Source organism: Terrapene carolina, unplaced genomic scaffold, assembly GCF_002925995.2.
Source record: "Terrapene carolina triunguis isolate 2854851 unplaced genomic scaffold, T_m_triunguis-2.0 Scaffold67, whole genome shotgun sequence".
Lineage (NCBI taxonomy): Eukaryota > Metazoa > Chordata > Testudines > Emydidae > Terrapene > Terrapene triunguis.
The window spans coordinates 29,750,385-29,763,258 of NW_020664418.1; the positions used below are offsets into that span (position 1 = coordinate 29,750,385).

The following is a 12,874-nucleotide window of genomic DNA, read 5'->3' on the forward strand; positions in this document are numbered from 1 at the left end:
AAACCAGAACAAAAGTTACTGCTCTTCTGTACCCTTTGAGACTGACAAAAAAAATCATTAGAATAATGAGAAAGCAAGCCTTTTCGGGTTTTACCACTTCGTATCTTCTTGACAGTAAATCTCTCTTTGTTCTATTTGCAGGCTATGCTCAATAATCGAGAGGATATTCCACAATTGATGCTAGATACCAAATATCTCTTTCAAGTGACATTTCCTTACACCCCATCTCCACATGCCTTGGAAATTATACAAATTCCCAGCAGTTTCAAACTTGGCTTTCTCACAAGAGTGTAATACAAAAATAAAAAGGATTTGCCACCCTGTCCTCAAAGACTAAATGAACAGCAAACTTTTATGGCTCATTTCCCCACAACTGGGATATAGTGCAGTGGCTTACTATGGAATATACTTTTAAAAACTACTTTGGAATCAGGACATCAGCAGTAGGAATAAAGCATATGCCAGCCTACAAAAACCCTTCCTTTCTTTCTTAGTATTGTCCATTCTCCACTGCATTTTACAAAGGGCGATACTATATCCAGCAGCTATGCACTTTACAGTTTTGGAGCCCTACGAAGAAAGTTTGTTTGAGACAAATTTGTATTGGTGCTCCATGTTCTTTGACAGATCACCAGTAAGGGAACAACATGCTCGATCTCTCTCCTGGGGTAACAACTACTATGTTATAAACTGTCATGGTGCTGTTTTCTCTCACATGTGAGATGTTTTCCCTAGGAATTCCTCTCATTGGCTTGATATGATGGATTTATTTTGCAGCAGTCTTCACCCAGTTAGATTTCCTGTGGCATTCATTATTCCATCTGTGAAGGGAGTCTAACAACAAACAAGAATAAAATTACTGTTTTGTGCCCGCAGAAGAGTGGAGCAATAGAAAATGGAAGGTCTTCCTACAGTAGTTTAAAAAGCCAATGCAAATTACTACACTGACCGTGGGGACAGCTCTGATGTCAGTATGAGGGAGAGAAGTGCTTCTGCAGACCCATGTTGGCCTTTTCATATGCGTGCTGACTTGCTCACTCAGACATTATAGTTCAGGCAGAGGAGACCATATCAGCATCCATTTAAAGTAGAGCTGGGGCTGAGACACTTAATTTGGAGGCAGAGTTCAGTTCCCCTTTGCAAAATTCAGGGGTATTCAAGTCTGGGGTTTTGGTTCAGCCCATTACAGTGATAAAGCCAGCTGTAAAATTGGGATCAAAATCCAGGTTTGCATTTTAAACTTTTGTTCCTTCCAACGGGGGTGGGTTTAGGGTTGGACTTGGACCCATCTCTAGTGTCATGTAATTGCAAAACACCTAGAGAGCCCATTCACCTCCCCACGTCTTTTTTATTTTTTGTTGTTGTTGATGATCAGGTGCTAAGAATACAAACAGGTTGGTGGAGACTGTTGCATTTCGAGCAGTGACATTTAATAGTCTGGAGGTGATTTAGGAAAAATAACAATTGAGATTAATACGAGCATAATTAGACTGCATGTCATGGAAAGAATATTTCAAGCTTCTGCAGAACATCCTGCGTGTTCCACCTTTAAAACTCAACCAAGGGAACGCCAGCGTATCTTATTTGTACAGCTCATCACTTTGGGAGATGTTCACTTGCCACAGTGATGGGTGCTGTAGGAGAACCTGGATAGACGGACAAGGGCCCAATCCTGCCAGCACTTATTACAGAGGGTTGTGTTCACCACAGGTGGTAAGTCAGTGGGACTGCACCCAGTAGTAACTGTTTGCAGCAATGGCTCTAAGATGACCTGCAAAGCATTTGTACAAATTTGAGGAGAGGTGGGGGGGTGGTTATTTTGTTTTTAAACTTTCTTCAAGGGAAAAGGGTGACACGACCTGAGGTGAGGAGGAAGCCGCTAAGAGGGAATAGTTTGGGGGGAATCTTCCTCCCCAGCTCCAGACTGGTGAGGAGGAGGGGGATGGGGAATAACCCTACACTCGGACAAGGGTTAGGCATTGAAGGGAAGCTGAGTAGCCAGAAGTGTGCAAGAAGACAATACCTGCAGCTGTACTACTAGCCCCCTGGCCAGCTCCTTGTGCATGTGCCTACTCTGAGAGTAGTGACTGAATGCAGCTCCCCTGGTATGTCCGTGCTCACAGATGCAACCTGATTTCTTAGTATTTGTTCATATTTATTTCATTTAGACAGTACGCTCCTTGTGGGCAGGGACCTTGTCTCCTCTGCCCTGTGCAGCATCACACCCACAGCCAGCACACAACAAATAATATGTAATAATTTATTTAATAGTGTACCCTGTAAAAATGATTGAAGTAATGGCACTCAGACACCATGGTGATGGGTGACCTTATAAAAACCTAGACAGATAATGATGTTTTACTAGTCAGTGTATTAGAACTTATTAGTGTATTAAAAGTGAACTCTGTAGTAAGTAGGGCATAGAACTCTGTGGTCTAGGACCAGTTTGAGTTGCATTGATATATTTAAGTACTTTTTAACTTAATTCCGTTAATTTAAACATTACCCATATGAAGAAATGACAAAATATTTTTGTAATGTTTTGCTACAGTATTTCTGCACTTTGTTAATTTTGCATAACTGCATATGAGAATTTAAAAATGGAACCACCTCTGATAGTTACTAATATGAATAGTGATATATGCAAAGCACATAGAGCAAGAATGGTGTATATATTTTTAAAAGCATTAAAAAAAAAGTATACGCAGTATCCTAAGCATGTAGGTAGGCTAACATTTTCCACATGTTAAATATCTTTTAAATCACTTTGAAATCATTTAAGTTTTGTAATAAAGATATTTTATGTTTTAGTACTAAAATGTTTGAAAGAAGTCACTTGAAATTATGTAAGGCTTGGTGGATATGGTAGGTCATGTATTAAACCATTAAGTCTCCATTTAGGTATTACATCAATCACTGTGACTGCAGCATAGCATATTTCAAAATCTGATATTTGTGGTGTCCCTGATTGCTAATTAATTTCTGTAATAAATATTATGGAAACAGACAAGTTTGGTTGCTGTAACCTACATACTTTTTTTTAGAGTTATAAAGAGTATCTGAAGCCATATGCATATCATATACTAACTTCTGCCTGTGTAAAATCTTAACCCACTCTGATATTCACGTAGCAGATATGCTATTCAAGACACATACATCTGTAGGTGAAAAGCATTCAGTCATTTTACAGGGAGGAAATGTGGCAATTTGGTGTTAAACTGTTTCTCCCAGACTTAGGAGTGAAAAAAACAGCTAACACTATGTACAACAAGAAGAAAATCTTGATTGATTGATTTATTGAGAGGAAGGATCTATGTCTAAGAATGAGAAAGAAGGCAGAAATAATAGCCTCATGGTGGGTAATACTACTCTGCTCTTAGGGACTGCCCCATCTCTGTTGGTATGAATGGCAACACTCCCAGTGGCTTCAGTGGATACAAATTCAAGCACTTACATGCTTACTGTATGTAGTTACACAGTTACATTGTCCTCTGGAATTCTTTTTGCATCCTGGCTCCTTTCAATTTCCAGGCTCCTGCCTACATCAATGAGTTGGTCTCCTTTCCCATTTCTCCTCCACCACTCCTTGTCTTAATTATCATTAAAAGTTTGAGGGAAAATATATGGAGAATTTACATTGGCAACCTGGCATCTGCAGTGGTTGGAAAGATACTATGCAGCCATTCACACAGTCAGCTCTTTTGAACTTTAACATTTGGAAACTAAAATACTGGCAACTACATGGAGCAGAGAGGGCAAAACCTGGTGTGTTTAAAAGGTAGGATCCTACGCTTACCTTGTTCCTTAGTCTGAATCCCCATGGATGTCAGTGGGAGATTTGTCCAGAGATTTGTGGGTAAAACCTCTAGCCCTTGGAACATTAGCTGAACTAAGATAGTACAGTAGGAAACTAGAAGCTGAGCTTTAATACCCCTCTAAGTAGATGATTAGTATTAAGGTTGCCCTTCTACACTTCCAGTTACACGCAGCTTATTTACTCCTCTTCTGAAGTGTCCAGGGTTTGTCCTGTGAACAGGTAGGTAATTTTCTATCTTCATTTGCAACATTTAGCATACAATATCTGCTCTGCAAGTACCACATTGGTAATGTGTATTTCACCAGGTCACCCTTTTTAAACGGCTACCACAAATGTTTGATGACATAATAGGTCTGAAAAATCTCAGGCCAAGGTGTAGCAGGATGTTTGAAGTTGGGATCTTTTCAGCCAGCTCTGTTTAAACGGTAGGGAAATAACTATCGCAAAGGGCACTGTATTTTCAAATTAGTTTATCAGAATGTCAAATATCAGATGAGGTCCTGATACCAATATCTGATACTAATTCTTAATTAACTGGGAATTTTATTAGCTTTTCTCATCCATGTATACTGTATATTGTATAGTAGTTATTGAAGTGACATTGACATCGGGCCTGATTCATCCTTGATGCATAACCCCCTTGAATTCATGAGAGTTTCACTAAGGATGAATGCTGCCCATTTTATGTTCAAAACTTTTGCTTCATTAAATTTTGTTGTGTGCGTGTAATAAATATCTGTCTCTTTAACACCAGTGGTTTTATTTTGTTCAGCATTTTTGACTGTAGAATGTTAACATACTTTCATATTACACTACTCCTGAAGGGAAAGCTTTTCTATCAAAACCTGACATAACCAGTGCTTTCAAACCTGGGTGCCTACATTTAGGCAGCTAAATCCATGTTAGGGCACCTACCCAAAGTGGCCCAATTGTCATAGATGCTTAGCAACAGCAGCTCCCATTGCCCTCATCAGGGACTGCTAATGCTCAGCACCCTTGAATAACAGGACACCTTGATTTAAATGTCTAGCTTTAGGCACCCATATTTGAATATTTTGGCCAGAGTCCTTTGATCTCCAGTATAATGAGTAGTATAATCACCATGGGGTTGATTCTGCAAGCCATTACTCACATGAGTAGTCCCACTAATGGCAATGGATACTTGCATGAGAGAAACTACTTGTGTGAGTGACAGGCTGCAGCATCAGCCCCAGTGTTCATAAAATATTAAATTAAGAACCTCCCTTTAATGCCACCTAAGATGTTCGTTTTCATTAAATGGGGGAAATAAGCCCATTTGAATTCATGAATTTGGTTCAAAGTTGACCAAACTTCAAGATCATCATGTCATGCATTTTAGATCATGTATGGGCTGGTTTCTGCCCTTTTTACACACTTTGGGTGAAATCCTGGCCCCAATGAAGTCAATGGCAAAACTCCCATTGACTGTAGTGGGGCCAGGATTTCACCCATTGGGTGTTAATATCTTACTCCTCTGGTAGCCCCATTGAAATGAATGGAACTGCTTCAGGAGAAAAGTGCAACTCAATCTGAGCATGAGTGGCAGGATCAGGCCCTAAATATAAGAGGGGGGTTTTTTTAATGCAAAATGAAACTAGCAAAACGTGAGTTCACTTTCTTAGTCATATTTTGCTTTGCCCTTGTAAAACATTATAATGGTAATCAACACTAATCTCATTGTGTCACATCTGTGTAACATTTTTTTAATTATTTTTTCACAGAATATTGAATCAGGTCTTTTTTTACTTGCCTAAATTTTTCAATACCCCTTATTTTGCATGAGAATGTTCTATGCATTTGTCTCATTTTCCTGCCTTTAAAGCAGTAATTTTTCACTCCGTGTTGAAGATGGGGAAAGTTCTTTAAACGTCTTCAGTCACAGCAATGACTCTGGCTACATGAACAAAAAATGGGTTCAAAATGTTCCAGCATCCTGAAATGCCAATTTCTGTTCAAACCATCTCATTGTTGTTCATATTTTGTACAGCTAGTGAAAGCATTTGGGACCTTTTCAGTTTTGAAAATGGTCATGGATAGGACAGACGGCTTAAAATATATGGTGGAAAAACAATCAATTTTGGTAAAGGCCGGGCCCTTCTGAAGTTTAATCCATTGTTACATGTCATTTGATTATTAAGATTCTGTTGCCATTACGTAAACCAAAACCCAGAATAAGACATTACAAATAGAAAAAATATTCCATGCACTATAGCAAAAGGATGCTGCTGTTTGTTTCCGCATAAAAATATCATTTCAGGGCATGTGCTAGTGACAGTTTATCAAGCTTTAGAGAGAAGCCGCTAAGAGCTTATCCAGCCTACAGCTGTCTATATATTGTCTAAGATCCATTAGCTACTGGGAGGTTACGGGAAAGGTTTGTCATGTGACTGTAATGCACTCCCCCTTTCTCCTCTGTCTCTTTCAGGTCTGTCCCACAGCAAAGATGTGTGACCAGACCTTTTTGGCAATTGTGTTTGGTCCTTGTGACAAGTGCTCCAAAGAGAAACCCCTCAGGGGAATTTACATCAAATCAGAACAACTCAACTACTGTTCGCTATGTGTGGAAATGGTATGTTACAGCCTTTGCCAGAGAGAACACAAAAGTAAATAATGTGAAAATTGGGGGTCAGATGTATTCTCAGATGTGTTCAGTAGACATTAGTGGGCTATGAAACCATGAGACCCAGTCCTCAGCTACAGCTGGGGAGCACCTGATGGAATTCTGAGGGGGTGGGGCAAAGACAACCTTTTGCTCCCTGTTGGAAAGCGGCGATCTGCTTTTTCACATATATGGTAAAAGATCACACACACTAACTCTGCAAGTAAAATGTGCCAGACCAAATTCAGCCCTGGTGTAACCATGCACAACTCCACTGAGGTCAGTGGAATTACATCAGACCTCAGTTTTGCCCATTAGCCTTAAAAAATAAACACTGGATGAAACCCCATGAGGTTTTTGTAAGTAGCTGTTTCATAAGAGACCAGCAGATATGTCTTTCTTAAACTACCATAGTGAACCTGAATGTGATCCACAACCTGCCTGAACTTCTACATGATCTATAGCCATACTGCTTTGTACAAGGATCATTTCATTTCTCACAAGCTAGACAGGTGCGGGTGAGTTCAGTACTTGGATGGAGGCCTGACAAGGAACACCTATGTGTTGGAGAATTTATAGGTGGCTCTTCCTTCCCTCTGAGTTAATTGTAAATCAATGTCCCAGTATTGTAGTAAAGAGCACTGTGCAGTCAGAAGGTCCTGTCTTCTGGATAAACCACAAAAATGAGGCTATGAACACAGCTGGCCAGTAAGGAGCCAGTTTACATCCCTATTCTTACCAAAAGGGTACTGTCACACTGGTGTCCTGGCCAAGTTCCATATTGGGTCATTATGTTCTGCCTATCTAAATTCCCCATGTAGTATTCATTGGAGAAAGTATTCTTCTTTGCTTCCTACCCTGAACTTGTGTTGTGTTATTGAGCAATGTCACGTTGCTGCAGTTCAGCGGCGGGTACAAAGATCCTCACGAGAATGTTGCGAGGCTTCGTTTGCTGTGTTTATAAAGCACTGTCCGAGCTTTGGCGGAGAGTGAGAATGCTGAAATAGCAGCTGTGTATGATGCAGTGAGCAAAGCTTATCTACTGAAACCTTGCACGTTCTAATACATTCAAACTGACGAGGAATATGTTTAGATATAATGGCTATAAAACAAAAGACCTCTTCCTCTATCCATTTGCTTCTCTTGACTTTGAATATGCCACTTTATCTGGGTCCTACTTGGCCAACAGTGGGTAAATACCAGTTTACCCAATTGGTTTTTCTAAGGAGTTGATAAACCTCTGCTGAAATTGCAGTAAGAGACTGTTTTCCATATTAAGACTCTTGCAGCTTTCTCTCTGCTGCTCATACTGTAGAAGGCAGAATCTTACTGTTTGGAATTAGGACATAACAGAGTCTATTAAGTGGAAGCAAACTAATGCTTAAGGAAGAATTGCCTCAGTACATTCATTCCTCATAACACAGGGTACATTAGGCTCCCTATTAAAATTGGAGAATGATCACTGGCAACAGCACCAGGGCTTGCTGCATCTTGCTTGTGCATATTTATTTTGCAATAAAGGCTTTCATATCAATAACTGGCATTTATATAGCTCTTTCCATCTTCTAACTTCTGTACAAGCATTAACTAATGAGCTAGGGGGAAATGTAGGTTCACGGACAGGGAAGCTTAGCTACAAACTGATGATGGGTCTGATTTTTTAAATTGCCTGCATGCTTTTGTACATGAAAATATGCACAAGCATTTAATTGTGCAATGCTACTTAGCAATGCATTTTTCATAACTGTACAGAAATCAGTAATTTGTGGGCATAACTGGCTAGTTAGTTTCATGTCTTTGGTCAATTCCATGTGCAATTACCAGATTTCCATATCCAAACAGTTAATTACAGATACAAATATAGGACTCAATTGCTCACATGGAATTTTAAAAATCTAGTCCTATGTGATTCTTCCAAAGCTATGCCAGTCAGTGGCAGATGCGGGATTATAGAATTTTGGAATTCCTGGTCCCCAGTCATGTGTTCAGTCCATTAGGCCAACTGGCTTTTATGCTAGATCACCCTTTATCTCTGAGGTCTTTCTTTACCAATCTAGTTTTGGGATTTATGGTGAGCACAAGATGCCTAAAAGGGACCGTGCATCATGTTTTTGTTTTTTCACTCTTGTAGGATAATTCTATATCCAATCATTCTTATTGTTCATCATGACAACTATTCAGAGTGAGCAGCTGGCCAAACTATTCCATGATAGAGGTACAAGTCATGGTTCCATTGTTGAGTGTTGCATGTAAAGCAGGGATTCCCCCATGCCTACAGATGAAGAATATAGTGTATCCTTCCCCAAATTGCAGCACTTGCCCCTTGAATATGGAATGAGTTTTCTGAGAATTTACAAGTAAATCAGTTAATTAGTTTGATTTAAAATGTGCCCTTAAAGATTTTTAGCATCTTGTCAGACCGTTTCCTCCTACTGTCCACCAAATGCTTTTAATGCAGACTCATCAGCTTCCCATATAGTCCACACTCATTGAGCATTTGCCACATTTGAAGACATTTTTTAGGCTTAATGATTTCCCCCCCATTATTCTTTGCAACAGAATGTTCCTTTTTCAGTAGAGTTGGATTAGGAGGGTTTTGCAGGGAATCCCACACACAATACTGCCTCCTTCCACACTTTCTGCCATCTCCCATTGTTCTCAGTAGGAATGGGGCCTCGCTTCCATTGCAGCAACTTGGCTTCACCCTCACTGGGAACAGCGGGAGGGGCGTGGCCATTTTGTAGGTGGTATCTTTGTAGCCTCATTTCCACTGAGAACAATAGGAGATGGCAGCAGGATGATGAACTCAGAGATGGATATGGAACTCTCTGTAAAGAACCTGATTTGTCAGTCCCGCTGAAGAAGCTTTCTGGTTATGAAGTATAGCAGCAGCAAATACTATTAATCCAAAAATTATTTTAAAAAATTATCCATTTCACAAGATCTACCAACTGGGCGGGCAAGAGGAGAAACATGGGAGGTGCCTTGCATGCAAAATCGGGGGAGAGGGAAACTGGGGTGTGTGTCTGAGCAGGGACATGTGGGACGCAGAAGTGGGGGGAACTGGGATGTGTCTGAGCAGTGACACGTAGAGGCCAGGAGCTGTGGAGAAATGGCCATTATGCTCTGCCTGGTCTGTGTTAATGCAATGTGGGGTAAAGCAGCCAAAGTGGCCTGGTGAATCTGACCCTAAAACTTAACATTAAAAATAGAAAAGATTTAAGGGTGTTGACACTATGTTCAAATCATTAAAATTATTCTATGGTAATATTCTGTTTGCATTTCTTGTTTAGTGTTTATGTATGGCAAGTTTAATAAAAAATATCAAGGAAATTCCCAGGTAAAAATCTGCTCAAGTAGCATTAAGGTTGAGAGTAGCTATAATTAATTTAAGGGTAAAAACATGACAAAGATGTTACAATTATCCCTAAACTAAGCACTACAAACCCAAAAAAAATCAGAGTTAAGGTTAAAGAAAGCAAAAAATGGTAAAGTATGGAAGTGAGTAGTTAAGGCACCCAAACAACCTTAACACCAAATAGTAGTGGCACCATGAAGGGGAAAATAAATGAAAAAATCTAATGTCTTTAAAATCAGTTTAATCTGATATGTGGCTATAAACACTACTTAGCACTAACCATAATTGTATAATTATTGCATGGCATTACTACTGAGTGAAGCTGAGTTTGTTTGGATGTTTTTACTGTGCACTTCCAGACCTTATTATGTTTGGATTTCTTTTGCGTTTAACCTTAACTCTGAATTTCCTGGACTTGTAATGCCTGTTTGGGGAATACTTACCACATCCCTGTAATGTTTATACCCTTAAGTTACTGATATGTACCCAGCCTCAACTCCAGTGGTTTTCTTCTGGCAATATAAAAACAATAGTACTTTGCACTTATATAGTCACTTAGATTCATACAGTACTTTGAGAACTTTGGATCAATCAGTCTCTGCATTTTACAGCTAAGTAACACAGGCAGAGAGAAGCTAAATGAGTTACCCCAAGTCCCATGGAAAATCAGTAGAACAATCAGGAATACAACCCTAACTCCCAGTCTCCTTCTCGAACTACTAGGCCAGAATACTTTCTACACAGAATTTACCATACTGAATCAGGCAGTTGGCCCTTCAAGTCCAATATCCTTACCTAATGCTTCTGAGGAAGGCAAATCAAACCCCTCCCCCTATAATGGACTTGGTCAACTGTGTAATATTGAACATAAGCTTAAAGACTGGCTTTGGTATTGTTATTGTCTATAAAACTGCCCAGGTCCCTTTTAAACTCCATTTGACTTTAGGAGCTTTTGTGGTAGTTGCCCAAGTGCTTTGAAATCAATCTGAAAGCATTCTGAACTTAGATTCCAAGATAAAGGGGCTGTGGCACTTTAACTGCTGCTTTCCCCAGTTCAGATTAAACATTCCTATAGCTGAATAAATTCTGCAAACATAGACTAATGACTTGCTTAATATTCATTATTTTATTGAATAATTAATTACTAATGTATTATTTGTTAATGTTAAAAACACATTGTCTCTAGCAGACAGGGGTTTATGGGAAGGAAGAAACAAACCGGCTTGATTTAGACATTATTTACTAAATGAGAACATTCTTATGTGGCATTTTTGAAAACTGTGACTCAACTGTATGTTCTCCTCTATATTTGTCATCCAAATCTGGAGCTTTTATACCATGTCCAGAATAGATCTGCTCTAACCTGTTGTTTTTGCAGGGTTAGTTAATGACAGCCCAAGTATATAGCCCAGGGTTTGGCTAGGTCCGTTAATTTTTTCTTCTAGTTCCGATTGATGAAAGAAGTGTACCATTGTACTTAGTAGCTTGAGTTGCAGTTGATGCATGTCCACTTCCCACCCCTGTGAGGCATAACTCTGAAACTCGCTTTTCCCACTGGATGGGGGTGTATGCTGCATCAATCCTTCACAAGATGCAGCATGCTCCCCCTACATCTTGAGTCTAGAGAATTCTGCCCATCCCCATCCACTTGCTCATTTTGGGGAGCACCACACATATAGCCCCTTTTCTGCTATCCACATCAGGACCCAATATCCTCTGGGACAAATCCTGCAACTTTTACTTACATGAGTAGTCCAAGTGTAATCAATTTGGGATCTGCTATATGGGACTTTGGGACTGACCTTTAAGGGTGCTGAGCACCCTAGCTTCCAATGACTTTTACGCCTTCAGTGCTGACTTTCGGCTCCTACCAGGAGAGGCTCAGCTCTTTACAGGACATGGGCTTTAATTCCTGTACACAGAGAGATCTACGTATTCAGTGAGTAAGGCAGGCAGGATGGGGCACTGATTTGGCATTACTATCCCAAAATGCAGGAAATATCTCAGTTGCACTTCAGATTTAGCTCTGTTCCTATAGAACTCAGAACCACAACTTCAATGGACTTCAGTGGGCCCCCAGGATTTGACATTTACGTACCTTAGCATTCAAAACTGGGCATTTGTCATAGAGCAAATTCCTTTGTTAAATGAAATTGATTCTCCCAGCTCTCCCCCTATCGCCTCATCAGGTCAAAACAAATAGTCAAATTCTTGAATTTCATATAAGCAGGTTTAATTGTTCAGATACCAAAATAGCACAGGCTAGAACCTTCCTGTCACTGTCTTGCTTATTAGTAATGATGCTTTTGTGCCCTTGGTATCACTTTAAAAGTACTGGATTCTCCAGTGAGTAGGTACAAGTTGGGAAGTGGGTGGGCACTGGAAACTATTTCCAAAGTACCCTTTATTCTGGGGAGAACTGAATGCTGCCTCTGCACTCAGCCTGTGTGCTAACTCTAGAGGGCATACATACCTACAAGAGAAACTGACTGAGACTGAACCCAATGGTGTACTGCTGTTAAACAGTGTGAAAAGGGCTTTATTTTCTCCAGGGCCTAATACTGCATCTAGGATGTGCACACAGGCTACAAAGCAGCTGCACTTACTTTCTTATCTCACTTTTCAATCCTGGACCTTGTCCAGGTTGAACAATAGTCACTTAGTTTGTCTATTTTCTGCCTACCGGAGACAATGGGAGTCAATATTAACCCAGTTACTCCATGTAGATCAAGGACAATTAACAAAAGCAGAAGAGGCCATGGTCAGGAAGCTCCCTTTGCAGAAAGACTGCAAAGGCCATTTACAGCTCCTCTGTCCCCTGCAAATGTCAGTCAGTTACAGCCTCAATACATCAAAAGAACTAAATTCTCTCAGGCACAGAGCCCACAATTAAAGATGGAGCTGGCAAAATGGGGTGTGTGTGGAGGGGGGAAATAATAAATACATTAACTTTGTGGCATGTAATAATGATTAACTCTTTTCCGTCAGAGATGCATCCAAACACTTCACAGAGAAGCGGTAGGTAGTATCTCCATTCCACTGAGACACGGAGATTGGGAGGGAAATTTTCATTGCTGCC

General features: G+C 40.1%; 1 protein-coding gene across 1 annotated transcript in view; it reads left to right on the plus strand.

The window, feature by feature from the left end:
- Positions 1-499, plus strand: part of LOC112106591 (unconventional myosin-Vc) — a 50,545-nt gene extending 50,046 nt beyond the window's left edge. Inside the window, exon 39 of the mRNA XM_026648293.2 lies at positions 142-499. Within this exon, the coding sequence (XP_026504078.1) occupies positions 142-294 (153 nt within the window). The 3' untranslated portion in view covers positions 295-499. The remainder of the gene's footprint in view (positions 1-141) is intronic.
- Positions 500-12,874: the final 12,375 nt, after the last annotated feature.